This window comes from Anolis carolinensis, chromosome 6 (genome assembly GCF_035594765.1).
Source record: "Anolis carolinensis isolate JA03-04 chromosome 6, rAnoCar3.1.pri, whole genome shotgun sequence".
NCBI lineage: Eukaryota > Metazoa > Chordata > Lepidosauria > Squamata > Dactyloidae > Anolis > Anolis carolinensis.
Genome location: NC_085846.1, coordinates 48790862 through 48807923, shown reverse-complemented (window position 1 = coordinate 48807923; position 17062 = coordinate 48790862). Strand labels below are relative to the sequence as shown.

The 17062-nt window shown below is 41.0% G+C and overlaps 1 protein-coding gene across 2 annotated transcripts in view; it reads left to right on the top strand.

The window, feature by feature from the left end:
• Positions 1-17062, top strand: part of erp44 (endoplasmic reticulum protein 44) — a 55065-nt gene that overhangs the window by 30947 nt on the left and 7056 nt on the right. For both annotated transcript variants that reach the window (XM_062984077.1, XM_062984078.1), the window contains exons 5-10: positions 2222-2406; positions 3555-3670; positions 4039-4096; positions 11543-11659; positions 14527-14638; positions 15637-15778. In XM_062984077.1, coding sequence (XP_062840147.1) covers positions 2222-2406; positions 3555-3670; positions 4039-4096; positions 11543-11659; positions 14527-14638; positions 15637-15778 — 730 coding nt within the window. The remainder of the gene's footprint in view (positions 1-2221; positions 2407-3554; positions 3671-4038; positions 4097-11542; positions 11660-14526; positions 14639-15636; positions 15779-17062) is intronic.

The window sequence follows — 17062 nt, the reverse complement described above, 5'->3', positions numbered from 1 at the left end:
TTAAAATTTCCACCGCTTCTGGCCATTTTTAACTTTCTAAATGAAGCACAATCATATTTAAGTGCTTTGTTTTAAAACCCAGATCTTATAAATATGTTTGTTAGCATGTTTTCTACCTTCTTCTAGAAAAGGACATTCATCAATGCTTTAATGTTACCATTGATAAGAAGAACTCTTTAGTTTCAAATCATGTTGTTTAAATTCCATATTTCATTGCATAATAGTCACACCTATTTGAAAAAGGGGAGTGCAACTATTACATGAGGAGGAAAAAACTTTTTTTGTTCTGAAACAGTAACTTTTTTGATAAAACTATATTGAAACCAACTTGAGAACGTGTACAGAAGTGTTCAGAATTTTTTAAAAAACATTTTAGTCTTCCTTGTTGGAAGACGCTGCACCACTGTCATTGCTGTCAGTACCTTATACGCTGTCCTTAGCACTGCTCATCATGCTGGAGCTGCTGTTCCATAATGAAGCCAGGAACATGTGGAATGGTGGATACAAGGCTGTCATTTTGAAGACCAGGGATTAAGGAAGAAGTAGGAGAGCATCCAAATGCATCAGTTCTGCAGCAAACTATGTTACCATAACACTGTGGAGCTATTTTGGGACAATCTCAGGGCTTCAGACAGTTGGAAGAATTGTTTTCAAAAAGGCTTTATAATAACTTTAATAATAATAACTTTATTTTTATATCCGCCACCATCTCCCTGAAGGGACTAAGGGGTGGCTTACATGGGGACCAAGCCCAGCATAAACAAATATTACAAGCTAAAACACAGACATAATAACACATAATCTAATTAAAATAATTTAAAACATCATAAAAATACATCAACCAACATCAACAACCAGAAAACCAGGACATGGTGGGCATGATCAGATTCAAGAAGGTAGTACAGTAGGCAAAAGCCGGGCAGGCAAAAGCTTGGATAAGCGAATATCTTGGATAATAAGGAGGGATTAAGGAAAAGCCTATTCAACATCAAATTAGGTTATGATTTTACAAATTAAGCACCAAGACTTCATGTTAGACAACAAATTTGACCGAAAAAGTAGTTCAATACGCAGTAATGTTATGTTGTAATTACTGTATTTACAAATTTAGCACCAAAATATCGTGATATATTGAAAACATTGACTACAAAAATGCCTTGGATTATCCAGAGGCTTGGATAAGCGAGGCTTGGATTAGTGAGACTCTACTGTATATGCAGTAGGATCTTTCAAGACAAGCTGCCTTTATTTATTGTCTTTCTTCTATACAACATAAAGTTGATAATATTCACTTGTGGATGTTTTGATTTGTTTTTGTTTCAGATCTCTTTTTTACCTTTGCCCTCGCTGTCTTTTGTCTTGTGCTGTGCCATATACCTAGCACAAGAAAATGATATAAGATATTCTTTAACTGTCTTAGATATAATTTTGTTCTTTTCATTATGTTTAGTTTAACCTGTTTGATACATCTCTTTGAAATATTAGTTACAGACTTGAGAGACCTTAAAACGATTAGTGCTGACTAAGAGAAGCTTTAAAGAAAATGTAAGACAGTTGAAATTAGGAATGTCAGTAATTTAGGAATGTCAGCAATTTAAAAATGTTGATGATTACAAACTAATGAAGCTAATTTTTCCAATAAACTGAAGTGGTAAATTACTCCAGTCAGAAACCAATTAGTACCATGAGGTTCTTAAACTGAAGACAAGTATGTTATTAAAAGTGTGACTATTTAGAATGTTCTCATTTGTAAAATAGCCAGAAGCAGTGAGATTCTCTGCTGCCTATACTTCTGATCTGGGGTTGACATCTAACTTTTGGAGCACATAATGCTGTAAATGTCTTTTTGATGCACTTAGCAAAATAATATGTTATTAATAACATTGTGGCTAGACCTCAAGTATGTATTTGATAGTGGTTACACAGCAAAAACACAACATTGTATTAAAATCTGTTTATAATACACCAAAATAGCTATGCAGAATGATACCCGGAGTTTAAAGTGAAAAGAAATGCATAGAAAAATTATTTAGGATTCTGATAGATCCATATTCCAGAGGCATATGGGATTATAAGAACAATTTCATTTACTTCCATTGAGATATTATTTAAAATATAGAAAAAGAAGAATGATACCAAACATATATGTTTATATGGAAAGGTTACTAATGATAGACACTTCAGTTTGCCTATCTTTCATATGTTTCTAATTTCTTTTCAGCTGATATTGCTCAAAGGTACAGGATAAGCAAATATCCAACCCTAAAATTGTTTCGAAATGGAATGATGATGAAGAGGGAATATCGGGGTCAGAGATCAGTGACAGCAATAGCAGATTACATCCGACAACAGAAAAGTAATCCTATTCAAGAAGTGCAAAGCTTGGAAGAAATTAACTCTCTTGATGTGAGTCTCCCTCTGAATGCATGTATTTGTGGTATGTTGAATGGCTATGCATATTATTGAAATGCGTATTTTGCCCACTTATGACATTTGGTTCATTTTCTTATTAGTGTAAACGATTCTTCATATTTGTAAAATTATTGTCATCTTGTAATTTTCTTGATCTGATCCATATTGCAACAAAACAAAAACATTCACAGAAATTGTAGCACTGTAAAATTGAGTATGTGATCATAAAGCTGGCTCCCCTCTATCTTCAGGTATTTTATTTTAACAAATACGTATACCCCAGGTATTGAAGTAAATGTGTTCTGGGGTATTGTTACTTCAACCAAAAAAATGGTACTGGAGTAGGAGTAAAATGGAAATAATAGGGGTAGAATCTTACATCACAAAAAGGAGAGCTGTTCAGAATCTTTCAGCAAATGTTTTCTCCAAAGCTAACGGTATGCATATATGAAATATATTTGCAAGCCTTGCGAAAGTGAACAAACTCACTTTTAAAGACCACCTAAAAGCTTCTTCCAAATATCCCCAGAGATAATCTTTTCTTTTACCAGCATCCACTTTTGATTACCATTTTGGTATCATATTTATAGGTCTATGCTTTTTTAAAAATGCTGCAGGCAGGGCTATATGCTCTCCCCTTTTCTCACTGTTTTACTATTGATATCAGGGATTCTGGAGACAGCTGTTGTTTACATTGCCTTCTATGAGTATAGACATACACACCCAGCTGCAGTAGGATCACCTTGAGTACAATCCCATTCTTTTCCAGCTGAAGCTTTATTGCATTGTTTACTACAGAAATACTGTTATCAAATGTCCATTTTTTTCAGCATCTTTCACCTTCACCATCCTCCCAATGTCAGTGCTGCTGAAAAAAGTTCAGCTTGACAGAGAATAAGGAGGAAAGGACAGTACAAAAAGACTTTGAAAATGATCTTCACTCTGTCATAGAATTACAATTGAAACAGACCAGAAGGGTCATTCAGTCCAACTTCCTGCTATGCAGCAGTGCACAATCAAAGAGATTTTGTTAGCAGAGATGTGCCTTGTCCTTTTTAATATCTCAAGGACTGTAGAATAAACTTAAATGGCTTGTTATTTTTTCAACAGCTCAGTTTGTTTTACATTGTTTTGTGTTACAGCGCAGCAAAAGAAACATTATTGGATATTTTGAACAAAAAGAGTCTGATAATTACAGGATATTTGAAAGAGTAGCAAATATTTTGCATGATGACTGTGTCTTCCTTGCTGCCTTTGGGTAAGATTTTTCCCCCTTTACATTTCATAAATCCTGTGTGGTTGGTCATAACCTCATGTATTAACTACTAGATATAAGCTTTTGATCTATGGAGTTGACATTTATGAATATGTGATTTATAGAATGTATTGTTTCTGATACCTTTTCCTGAGAAATCTTATTAATCAGGGCTATAAAATATTATGCAGGAGCCCTTGCTTATAAAACCTGTTCTTAAAGAGACACTTCCCTCACATTTATCCTTTAGTTATATCTTCCTCACACTCAGTAATGGGAAAATAACATAGTATGGTTTGCAGAGGAGGCTGTTTTACTTTTTCCCCCCCTAAATGAGCTACATAACCTTAAATGGCACATATCTGCCTTAGGTCTGTTTCTAAAGCAGAGCGATTTAGTGGAGACAACATAATCTACAAGCCACCTGGGGTAAGTTGAAATATGTTTTTCCTTATTTGACATAACCGTTGCTACTTCAAATCCTTGAAGTAGTTATACCTTCATAATCCTTTGTTATGTGCCTCTGTGTTGATTCTGGCTAATGGCAGCTCTATTACAGGTTTTCCTGGTAAGATTTGTTAAGAGGAGGCTTGCCATTACCTTTATCTGATGCTCAGAGAACATGACTTATGCAAAGTCATCAGTGGGTTCCATGGCTGAGTGAAGATTTAAAATCTGATCTTTAGCACTGACCTCAAAGCACTACACATTGCTTGTTTTTTATTCATAATCCTAGCGATTGGTAATACCAAAAGGATGACTGTCTGTTCCCAGATAGAATTGAGATATTAGGGATTGAAACTTGGACTTCCTACATACAAAGCATGTTTCCTATCACTGAGGGAGTTTTCATCTCAGCAGTGTGCACATCAAACAGTCAGTATAGAATCTTGAGGCTAAATTCAGTGTTGCATGAATTGACTTAATACTGTACTATGGTATTCTTTCTCCTCTTTCCTCCTTGCAGTTTCTTTGTCCACCTGACAAAGAAGAGCTTCCCAACCCTCTGGGGCAAACGGGAACAGCATGCAGAGAGTTGAAGGGAGAAACTAACTCTGGCCCTTGTCCATTGTCAAAAGCCATTCCATTGGCAGAAGGGCTAATTGGATACCACCCTTGGTGCTATATGGATTTAGCAGTCAAATTGCGAAAAAAAGCACTCCCCAGCATAATAGATTATGCATGAATTATGGAATCTCTATCAAGAGAGGTGGCATGAATAAGTGGTGAACTTTGGTGTGTTATGTTTTGTGAAATTTTGTGCTATTATAAAACACGATTGCACCAGGCATATTTTATCTCAAAGATCCTTAGGACCTTTCTTTTATTTAGTCATTTTAAAACACTCCAAATGGTTGCACTGCAGAATTAATAAGCTGTACTAGATGCCTGCTAAGACTTGCCATATTTTGGATTCAAAACCTTGATACTGTATTTTGGCACAGCTGCATTAATATTCCCTTTGGACTGAACCTGTGGGGACATCAAATGATATAATAGAAAACATATACAGTATGGTCCTATGTCTACAGGGGAAAATGTTCCTGCACTTACTATGGAAACAGGAAAACGTGAACAATAACAAGCCCTATTGAAATTAGCAACTGCTCCCAGAAGTTATCATAGAGTCATCTTGAATGCTAGGTCATCCATGACAACTCTGTTTACTACCATCAAAAGCATACCATTGAATTGCCTGGGTGACCTAGACATTTTTTAGAAAGGACATATTTTGTCGGCTGTGGTTAGGTGAAACTGCAGGTACGAATCCTGCAGGTACAAGAGTAATACTGCACGGTGACAGCTTTAAAGAGCTACATTCTGAATTATATCTGATTCAAAGATATTTTTGGGCATAAAAATGGAGATGAGCTCTCTCATTTTCCTGCTATCATGTCTAGGCTTTGCCCACCATATATTACAGCAGCCACCTGTTGTGAGTTTTCATGCTCCTTTCTCAGTATCATTGATTGCTGAAGGAATCATTGTAATCTGATCTGCTAGACACAGGGTTCTGTGAGATCCTGTTACAGAACTATCATGTGGCCTGGCTCTTGGTTATGTTTAAGTGCTACAAGCTCTTCCTTTGTATTTATTTATGGACTAGCTTGGGGACCCAGTGGTGCCTGGGTTCTCCCATGTGGTCTCTGTGAAACCGCACATGTAGTAGTTGATGTGCATGTGCACAGCAGTGTCGGAACATTTAACAGCTGATTATAATAAGTTAATGATGGCCCCGTGCTCCCTCCACAGAGGGTATATATATGCCTGAGCAAGGTCATGGCCTCAGTTCCTTTTTCTTCTGCTGTAAGCAGTAGTATTATGAACATTCTTACCTTTTACCTTCACTACAACAACTTCTGTATTCAAAAAATGCTTGTCTTGCGTGGGTAAGCTTCCAGACACAGACAAACATGATAAATGCCTCCTTTGTTTAGGGGAGGCACGCTCGGTCGCCTCATGCTCTGTTTGCCATGCTTTTACCCCGCAAGCAAGGAAAACAGGGAGTCGAGACTTAAGGCGCTCCTTTACGAGCGAGCCTTGCTGCCTCCGCAGACCCCTCAACAAAATCCCTCGGCACCTCTGACACCAGGCCATTCGCTACTTCTTCCCCCGGCGCCTCTCCCTTCTCCTGCTCACTCTGTAGCAAGCAAAAGGCACCTTTCCAAGTCTCCCTCTGCCCAGGAGCACTCAGCGCCGGAGAAGAAGAAGAAAAAGAAAAAACACCGCCCTGCTTCGGCAGAGCCAGGCCTCCCGACGCTGCCTAGCGTCGATGCGCCGATGAAGGCTCCTCCCACACCAAGGGGATGTTCCCTCCTAGGGACAGAGTACACCTGGGCGCTGTCAGTTCCAGCTCAGGGAGAGCGTGCGGCCCTGCTCCCTTCAAATTCAGCCCACCCACCCCCCGCAACAGACCACCGCAGTCTCCTGTTCACCCCGAAATGGGGGGAGACGTGAGCAGCACCTCATGGGATCGAGGCAACTCCATCGTGCTCCGTTCCAGAGGGTGAGCTTCCACCTTGCACACTAGCCATCCCATCCCTAGACCGTATCACCCCAGCACAGTACCCACCGTCAGCTGGGCCAATACCAGGGCCTTCAGAGCTGCAGCCTGTTCTGCCTTATGTTCAGCCCTCGTTCCTCTCGGGCCCAACCTATACTTTCTCCTCACGACGTACAACCTGCTATGCAATCCCCCTTATATGCCATATCTCTCGGCCTCGGATTCAGACTCCTCTTCTGTGGAAGAACAAAAAGGCCCTTCCCAACCAGAGCCCTCGGTACCTGAAGAGTTCCTAGGTTTTTCTGCCCCCATGACTTGCTTGTCATGAGCCCTGAGTTTGCTGGTACCCACTCCACAAAAGCCTATTGAGGATCCCCTCTGAACAGCAGCTACCTTCTGTTTCCTCTTTACCTCTATCAGCTTTGCCTTTTCTGTTGCAGTTAGCAAGGACCCCTGATATCTCTCCTTTGATGGTACCTCCAGTCTCTAAGCACAGCGATCTCCTGTATAAAGTAGATCTTGATTCTGATCCATGGGCAACAAAGCCTCCTCAACCCAGTTCACTGACTATCTTAAGTAATCCAGGGAAGACTATCTTCAAGGACTCATCCCACACCAACTGATAAAAAGGGCGAAAACTTGAGAACCTTGGCAAAAGGCCCATCTTATGGCTGGCTTTGTGAAACGCTTGGCTCATTAGGGAGCCTACATGGCTTCATACCAAGACTATTTGTGGAAAAATTTGTCTACATACATTGATACCTTACCACAGGAGCATTGTACCATGGCTAAAGCATACTACCAACAGGCAATAGCTCTTGCCAGGGCACAGAAGGACATGGCAAAGCACACTGCAGATGGTGCCGGCTGAATGTTTGCGACCGCTACTGCGGTTCACCGGCATGACATAGTGGTTGCGTGCCTCTACATTATCTGAAGACGGTAGAGACACAGCAGAGAACCTTCCTGTCCACGACAATGGATTATTTCATCCAGACACAGATGAGCAGCTCAAGAGTACACAAGAGATGAAGAAAACGATGTCTAAATATGGCTTCATGTCTCAAGGTGCTTATCCACCCAGGAACAGAGCTTCACAGATTTCATCCTTTAATGTCGTCCATACCCTACTGGGAACTGACAACTCCCGCAGTCATCACAACCACCCCCTCTCAGGCAACAACAGCCAAGCCGCTCTCATCAGTAGGGCAGGGGGCATTATCAACCTAGAGCAAGATGATGTTTTTAACATCCCTCAACCTTTCCCCTTCCCATTACCTACCCCTCTCACATTGGTGGTGGGTATCATGCATGGTAATGGCATTGCTTCCTCTTCCAGATACAAGATTGTGTCTAATACTCAACAGTCTGACGTTTATTTTGGAGATAAACTGGCACATTTCTTTTTCGAGTGGCATCGTATTACCTCAGATAAATGGGTTTTGGAGGTCATTGCCAAGGGATATTCTATTGAATTTCATACACAGCCAAAAACAGGCTGCATTAAAACTACTCCTCCATCCACACTGTTATGGCAGGAGGTTACTGCTTTGCTAGAAAAAGGGTCGGTCATCCCTCTACATCCTATGTTTTTTCCTCATTGATTTTTTTCTCATTCGTTTTTGGTTCCAAAAAAGGATGGTGGTCGGCGTCCTGTTTTGGACTTGCGACCCCTTAACCAGTATATCCATGCCCGGAAATTCCGGATGGTTTCTATTGCCACAATTTTACCTTTGTTACCCAAGGGAGCGTGGTTCATATAGCTATAGCCCCCCCCCCCCCATTACCATAGGTATTTAGCTTTTATGGTCGGTGACCACACCTTTTGTTTTAGAGTTTTACCTATTTGGAATTTCCACGGCACCTCGTGTGTTTAAAAAATGCATGGCAGCAGTGGTAGCCCACCTACGCCTGCAGGGGGTCACGCTTTATCCGTATCTGGATGACTGGCTTTTTGTTGATAGATCAGAACAAGCCCTTCTCAATAGTATTCATCTTACCCACTGCCTTCTCCAGACCATAATATTAGTAGTCAACACCAAGAAATCCAACCTGCATCCAACCCAAAACATACAATTCATCAGGGCATCCTTGGATTCCATCTCTTGCACAACGCGCCTACCGGACGATTGCTTCCGTGCCCTCAGAACAGCACTTCTTCGAAGCTTTCATTCCCCCACGATGTTGGCAATTCAAATACAGACCAAACTGGGCCATATGGTCTCCACGACAGCAATGACACTACATGCCCGCCTTCGAATGCGATCACTTCAGGCGTGATTCCTACGAGTCTTCAATCTGTCCAAATACGACCCACACATCTGCCTGTGTCTTCCATCACACGTTCGGCATGCAATGAAATGGTGGAGTCAACGCGCCAATGTATGCGCAGGAATGCCATTCCGGCCAGTGGGACCCTCTACAATCATTACAACTGATGCCTCCCTGCATGGCTGGGGGGCATTTTCGGGCACTCTCTCAGTCCGCAGCCGATGAAATGCCCACGAACTGCAGTACCACATCAATGTCCTGGAGCTCCTAGCCCTTTTCAAAGGACTTCAAGCATTCCGCGACATTCTTTCAGGCTCCACTGTTCAAGTATGCACCGACAATACCACCGTAATGTGGTATGTGAGCAAACAGGGCGGTACCCACTCCCGTTCACTTCTCAAACTTACCGTCACTATTTGGGACTGGTGAATTGCTCACAACATCTCCCTTGTTGCGATACACTTACCAGGACAGGAAAATACCAGGGCGGACCACCTCAGCCACACGACGTCAACCTCCCACGAGTGGTCCATCCACGAGGAAGAAATTTCCAAAATCTTCAAAGCATGGAGCAAACCTCACATCGACCTCTTTGCGTCTCCATCCAACACGAAATGCCAACTTTATTGTGCTCGTGGGATGAGAGTCCCAACAATCATTGCCTAGAAGATGCATTTCTGTTCAACTGGAACGGTCCCCTACTGTACATTTTCCCTCCTATTCCCCTCCTCACAAAAGTCGTAGCCAAAATTTACAACAACTCAGCCAACTGTATCATCCTGACACCATGGTGGTCACGCCAACCTTGGTTTCCCCTTCTGTTGTCAATGGCGGGAGGAGAGTATCACACCCTACTACGGTCCCCAGACCTTCTTACAGTGAACCATAGCACTCTATGCCACCCCGACATCGAGTACCTTCGGCTCACGGCATGGCGAATCCACAACCACTCCTATCACAGGCAGTAATGGACATCTTGCAGGCGGCCCACAGACCGTCCAAAAGGAAATCATATGCTAAGTGGAACAGATTTCCTAACTTTGCCCACCTACATGATGTGGATCCCTTACTCTCACCGATATCTATGCTCTTAGAGTTCCTAGCCTCATTGGCAGCTGCAGGATTATCTCTATCATCTCTCAGATGCTACCTTGCCGCAATCATAGCTCACAGACGTAAGCAAGGCCTACCATCCTGTTTCTGTGATCCTCTGATTCAACTCTTCCTACAAGGATATAAGAACACTAACCCTCCCCATATCCTTCTCCCACCGTCATGGCACTTGGATTTGGTCCTTGCAGCCTTAATGAAACATCCTTTCGAACCCATGACTACATGCGACCTCGCATATCTCACATGGAAGACTGCTTTCCTCGTCGCTATTACTTCTGGCCGTCGAGCAAGCGAGCTCTGTGCCCTCCGATCAGATGAGCCATACATCCGTTTCCACTCTGACAAGGTCGTGATGTGGCTTGACATCTCCTTTCTTCCAAAGAGAGCCTCCTTATTTCACCTCTTAGGAGATAGTATTGCCAGCTTTCTTCCAGAAACCATCTTCACCACTAGAATGTTTTCTTCACCTTCTAAATGTTCGCTGAGCCCTCTCCTTCTACTTAAGTAGAACTGCTCCTTTCCGTAATTCCCCTCGGCTCTTTCTCAAAAGTAGCCACCATCAGAATGGCTTACCAGATACAGGGCAAAGAGCCCCCTCCATGTCAAGGGACATTCCACAAGGGCAGTGGCCACCTCGGTAGCTTTCAACCGTGGCATTTGGTCCAAATCTGTAATTCGTGTCAATTGCAGTGGTCTCAGGAAGTGAGTGAAGGTACTGTAAGTCCTATCATCCTAGGTATATCTTCCCCCAATCTGCACCAGGACGTAAAGGGGGTCATTGGGGTTCTGTGTGCCAAATTTGGTCCAGTTCATTGCAGGTGAACTATAAATCCCAGTACCTACTACTCCCAAATGTCCAGGCCAATTCCCCTCCAAACCCACCAGTATTCAAATCTGGGCATATCGGGTATGCATGGCAAGTTTGTCCCAGACCCATCATTGTTTTGGTTCATAGCGTTCTGGGTGTAGGTGAAGTACAACTACTCTACATTCCCCAGTAGGAGTCACAGTGCTCTGACTTGATACAGGGTGAACTACAACTTCCACCATGTGGAGTCAATCCTCCAGTAAGTGTAGTTGTGCTGTGTTTGTTATGCAGACAGATTTGAATGGGAAGAGCAATAGGCAGGGTCATGCAAATTCCACACCAATGGAGAACCCTGGGATTCCTGCCTGTGATAGAGGAAAATGCAAAATCTAGGATGAAATGGTCCCCAAATGAAAGCATTTCTTGAGTGGTGAGCCATAGTGTTTGGGCAGGACATTGGCAGGGGTTGGGATACATTTTCATGAAGCTCACTGTAACTGCAATGTCAGTGAAAGGGAGTGACTTGCTGGCTTCTCAGCACTGGGAACTATAGCCTGTTTGTGGGGGCTGGAGGCTGTCTGTTTGAGCAGACACCGTGCCACATACACACACGTAGGTTTTCACTTTTATTATGGATATAGATATAGATAAAGATAATTTGAAAACTTCTTTTTAACAGGAAAATGCTCCTGATATGGTTTACTTGGGTTCAATGACAAATTTTGACTTGGCTTATGCATGGACTCAAGATAAATGTGTTCCTCTTGTTCGTGAAATTACGTTTGAGAATGGAGAGGTAGGTGCTTAATCCTTCCATTTTTCTACATTTTCATGTTTATGTGTTAATTCTGATAAAATCTAATGCATGCAGGTCACTGAAAACAAGTTGTTAAATATCTATTTTTATTCAAACATACAAAGAAAAAACATACTTATAAAATACAACAGTAGAAATTAAAACTACCATTTTCATTACATACAAAAGTAATGAACACAGCTTTATCTGCAAAATACAACTTACACACATTCTATACAAATGCTTACTAAATAAATCTATAAGCCTGCTTGTTGAATGTTGATTATTTTTTTGTTTGTCCCTTTAACTATAACTATATTTCTACTTTTCTACTTTTGATAACACTCTTCTATATCAGAAAATCAGGAATTGAAGATTGCCTCCATCTTTGCTGTATAAAAGTAGCAAATACGTACCCAGTCTTTCTTTCTTGAATTTTTTCAAGGATTTCTCCTTAATCAACACTGTCAATTTGTCCATCCCAGCTAATTAGTTGAAATGTCTAGTGATTTTCTTAAATAGGAGAAGGGGGAAGTAACGACAGCATGTCTATGGGCAAATTTCTGCCCTCTCACTCCAACACACTATGGATCCACTGCTTGATTTTCAAAATCATGCATAAAAGTGACTAGAAATGTACTTCTGCCAGGAAGGGTTGCCAGGTGTTGAAGGTAAAAATAAGGGACACTCTGGGAAGGGAAGGCCCCTCCCCTTCCCCACCCGAGCTCCTATCTGGCCCAGAAGGAGATGTTTGAACAGGAAAAGCACAGATAAGTTAATTATGGCTGCGTTACAACATGCAAATGATCGAAAACATTTGACTCCTTACGAAAATGCTGTCATGGCAGAGCTTTGGCAATTTTGGTTGAGCAACATTTCCCTAATAAGAAAAATAAAACTGAATATTTACTGCAACAGTATTAAACTACATATTAATTGCAGCATTTGTTAGCTGTGCTGAATTTGCATTTTGCTATGTGAAAGATGTTGGGTATTTTGGCTTCTTTAGGACTTCATGATCAATTTTCTGTGTACTTTTCCCACAACATAGTCAGACTCTGAGCCTTAAAAACCACCACTTATCATTATAATTGTGTGTAAAGTTCTGTAACTGCTCTTACTATGCTGTGCTCTTATTTACTTAACAAAATACTCTCAGTGACAGGTCATTCCAAATAGGAATTTTTCTTAGCAACATTTCTTCAGACTCTCCTCCTGTATCCATACAACTCTAAGACTAAGAAAGTCCAATATGTCTCCCTGCTGGAAAGCTGAACCAGTGAAAGACAGCTTAACTCTAGAGACTGGTTTTCATTTCTGACTATTTTTTCTAATAAAGAGCTCAAACCATGCGATATAGCAGGATGGGAGAAGAGAGAGAATCCTTCCTGTTATAATATTATAACTACTACTTTATTTGTCTACTTGAAACAGTAAAGAAGGACAAGTGCTCCCTCTACTCTACCCCCCACCCGGGCTATAAATAAATAAAAGCTAGTTTTTACCTCCAAGTGCCATCTACAGAATGTGCAGGCTTTTTGACCGTGTTTGTCCCTTGGGGCCATTTTAAACCCATAATAAGTTTGTTTGCAACAGGGAAGTTATTGGGACATTACATTCTGGTCACAAAAATGCCCCCAGAGGTCATCTGGAAGCAAAGAATCTTTAATTATTTTATTTTACTTTATTTTTGCTGTAGGGTTTACAAAACACTCCTGGGGGACCATACATGGCTAAAATTTTCCATTCCTAATTTAATGTTTCAGATGAAATGTGTCACTTGAATTGCATGAAACTTTCTATCCCAGTAATATACTGTCCAGTTTGTTGCAAAACCTAGGGTCTTCAACTTTCCTACTCCACAGCTATTAAAAATAAAGGTATCAGCTAGATGGTTGTATTACGTAAGCAGTTTGTGTGTACAGTGTTTCCCCGCCACTTCGCGGTTCGCTTATTGCAGACTCGCTGTTCTGCAGGAAAATTATTTATTTATTTATCTCATTGCTGCTGCGTCTCCTCAGGGCTGCCCCCTTGCTTCGGGCCTGCCATGTTGCTCTGGCTGCCTCTGCTCTGCTCAGTGAGGGAGGGTGGGAGGGAGGGAGGGTGGGTGAGAGAGGGAGGGCGGGTGAGAGAGTGAGGGCGGGTGGAAGCAGCGGCAGAAGAGCCTGGAAGAGGCAGCCAGACTCCTCTTCTGCCGTCGCTCCCACCCACCCTCACTCTCTCACCCACCCTCCTTCTCACTCACCAAGCGGAACAGCGTTCCTTCTTCCCTGGCAGAGGCAGCCAGAGCAACATGGCTGGCCCGAATCAAGGGGGCAGCCCTGAGTAGGAGAAGCAGCAGCAGTGGGGTAAATAAAACAATGTATAAATATTAAAATTAAAATAGCATCCCTATTTCATGGATTTCCACTTATCACGGGTTGTCCTGGAACGTAACCCCCACGATAAGTGAGGGAACACTGTATATGTTTTGTTTTTGCGGGTGGAAGTGGGTTTGTTTCTCTGACTAAACATAGAAAACTACTTAAGCAAGTAAAATGTTACTTGGTGCTGACAAGTGGTGACTATGGGTCCATCTGCACTGTAGAATTAATGCAGTTTAATATCACTTTAACAGCCATGACTCAATGTTACAGAACCCTAAGAGTTGTTATTTGGGGAAGCAGCAGCACTATTTGGTAACTCCTATGATTCCATAGCATTGAGTCATGGCAATTAAATTGTCAAACTGCACTAGAAGCCTTAATGGTGACAAGTTTTGCTATAATTGTTTGACTTCCTGCGTAGAACTATATGAACAAATAGCAAATGTTGCCTGTCAATAAAATCTATTAGGAAAATGAAATAAATTTCCCTTCTTTACATAGGAACTTGCAGAAGAAGGCCTTCCTTTTCTTATACTCTTTCATATGAAAGATGATGCAGAGAGTTTAGAAAAGTTCCAGCAGGAAGTTGCACGACAGTTAATAAGTGAAAAAGGTTGGTATTGCCTTTTATGTTAAGGTTAACTTTGTGTACATTACGATTGTCAGAAACAAAGAATAAAGCTCTGTTAACTAGCAGCTAGCTGCAGCTCATTGCACTGCAAGGTGTCAGTTCCATGCCAGTGATGACCCAAAACACAGCAAAAAAAAATGCAGTGACTTGCTTTTTTCAGACTAGAGACGGACTGATGAAATTTGTTTGCCACAAGACATTAAACAAAAGAGAGTGTGCAGTGACAATCCACCTGCCAAGTTACATGATGACTAGTGGAAGGCAGGTTAAATAGGTTAACACTGGGTAATATCGGGCACATGTTATGCATGGACAAAGCACTTGCTTCATCTGTATTTTCTTTTATATCCGTTTTTTGAAGGCTGCCCAAAACTCCTTGGCGGGCTACAAGTGGCCCATAGGCCATATGTTGTGTAGGTCTGTTCCAGCTGGAGTTCATACATTCAATGAAGGGTTGGACTGTGATTTGACTAAAGAATAAACATGCTTCTTAGATAATAGGTGTGATAGGGCAGTGGTGGTAAGGAAAGCAATTCAGATATATGACCAAACAGCTGTTTTCCAATAAAATGAAACATCATAATGTTAGTGATGAATTATGTTTTCTCCACAATCAAATGGAGAATGCGTTCAAGCATGTTTCCTGTATAAACACAATTATTGTGTGTTAGGTTTTCTGGAACCTTTGGCTGAAAAAGTGTATACTGCAAACATATTCCAAATTAATTTCCATGTTTGCTAACATAACACTGTAGAACTGTGTGTAGACATTTTATGCACATTATCTACTGATACTGTTACCATTGTTTCTGCTACATTTAAATTCTGCTTATGTAGAAAATTGATTACACTATTTGGTTAATTGTTTTACCAATTTTTTAATGTTTTATATGATGCTAGAATGTAATGCTCTTACATGTTGATAGCCATGATGTTCCAGGCTTACCTTTGTACCCTAAAATCTCTTTTTGAATTTCAAGGTACCATCAATTTTTTACATGCTGATTGTGATAAGTTTAGACATCCACTCCTCCACATTCAAAAGACTCCAGCAGACTGTCCTGTTATAGCTATTGACAGTTTTAAACACATGTATGTCTTCTCAGACATCAGTGATTTGACGTGAGTACATTTCTTTATATATTTGTCATCTAGCCTTTAACAATAAGAGAAAGGATAGCTGTTTGTATGTAGAGAACTAAATTATTGCTATATGTATTGTGTAAAACAAATGGCAGATATTTTTTCAATGAACACTCCATTTGGTTTGGTGACTGCTGTTTGTCTTTGGAGAGCTACATGATAAGTAATCTAAAGAGACATAGAGTTGTGGAGGGAGGTAATGAAATGGGTGATAGACTGACTGCAACTCCCATCACCCAGAAATATAATTAGTGGTGAGGGCCAATGGGAGTTGTATTTCAGCAACAACAACAATTCCACACATTTTCTATCTGTGTTTAAGGCACGATTATATCTCATTACATCTCAGACACTGAGCCAGAGCAACTAGCATTCTTTCTTTTTTCTCTCTCTCAGAATCTTTGATTTATCAGAGCAGAGATAGCTCTGTTCCTCTGGAGGTAGAGCTCACTAAATTTCTATGTTGGTTATAGAAGTAGCTCCCTTTGCAGCAACCCAATACTGAAAGTCTATTTTTCTTCAGGCCTCCCTCAACATCTTCCCAAAGGTAATGCTGCAAATAATAAAATGCTTCCAGCTAGACAAAATACAAGAAAAGTAGTTTTGGATTGGGCTCCTGTAAAACGACTTTGTTAAAATGAGATTTTCTGTATCATGTTGATGGAATGGAAATCTACACCAGCAATGGACATCTATTCAATTGGACATTCACCATTACAGCGATGCAGCATAGAGTTGCACTTCTTCCAAGTGGAGATAGGAAGCTCTTGGGCACCATCTGATTAAAATTTTGTAGCAGATTTTTTTTAAGGAAGAGACAACTGCAGTGTCTAGTAAGAAGTAAAAAAGGACATACAGTGGCATAATGGGAGGTTATGGCAGCATGTCACCAACAGGATTTTAGATCAAGTAGCCACTGTGGGTTTTTAAAGAAGCAACAGAAGAGATAAGATTTTCAGATGATTTTAAAGGAGAAAAGAAGGAAACAAGCGAATACGTCCCGTAATTTAAAGGCCCGCAGCAGTAAAAGGCCTGGCTGCGAATTTAAGGTGCTTGATAGAAATTCTCCAAATGAACTGTAAAGTAGTACAGATACTCTGCAGGATTAATATCCATTACCCAGCCACTATAATAGCCAAGGCTTGTACATGTCCAGGACATAACAATCCACAGCATCAAAATTGTGACATAGCCATCATCATAATTACTTCACTAGTATTTTATCATGGTATTGTCTATTTTAATTCTGAGCATAAGCCACAC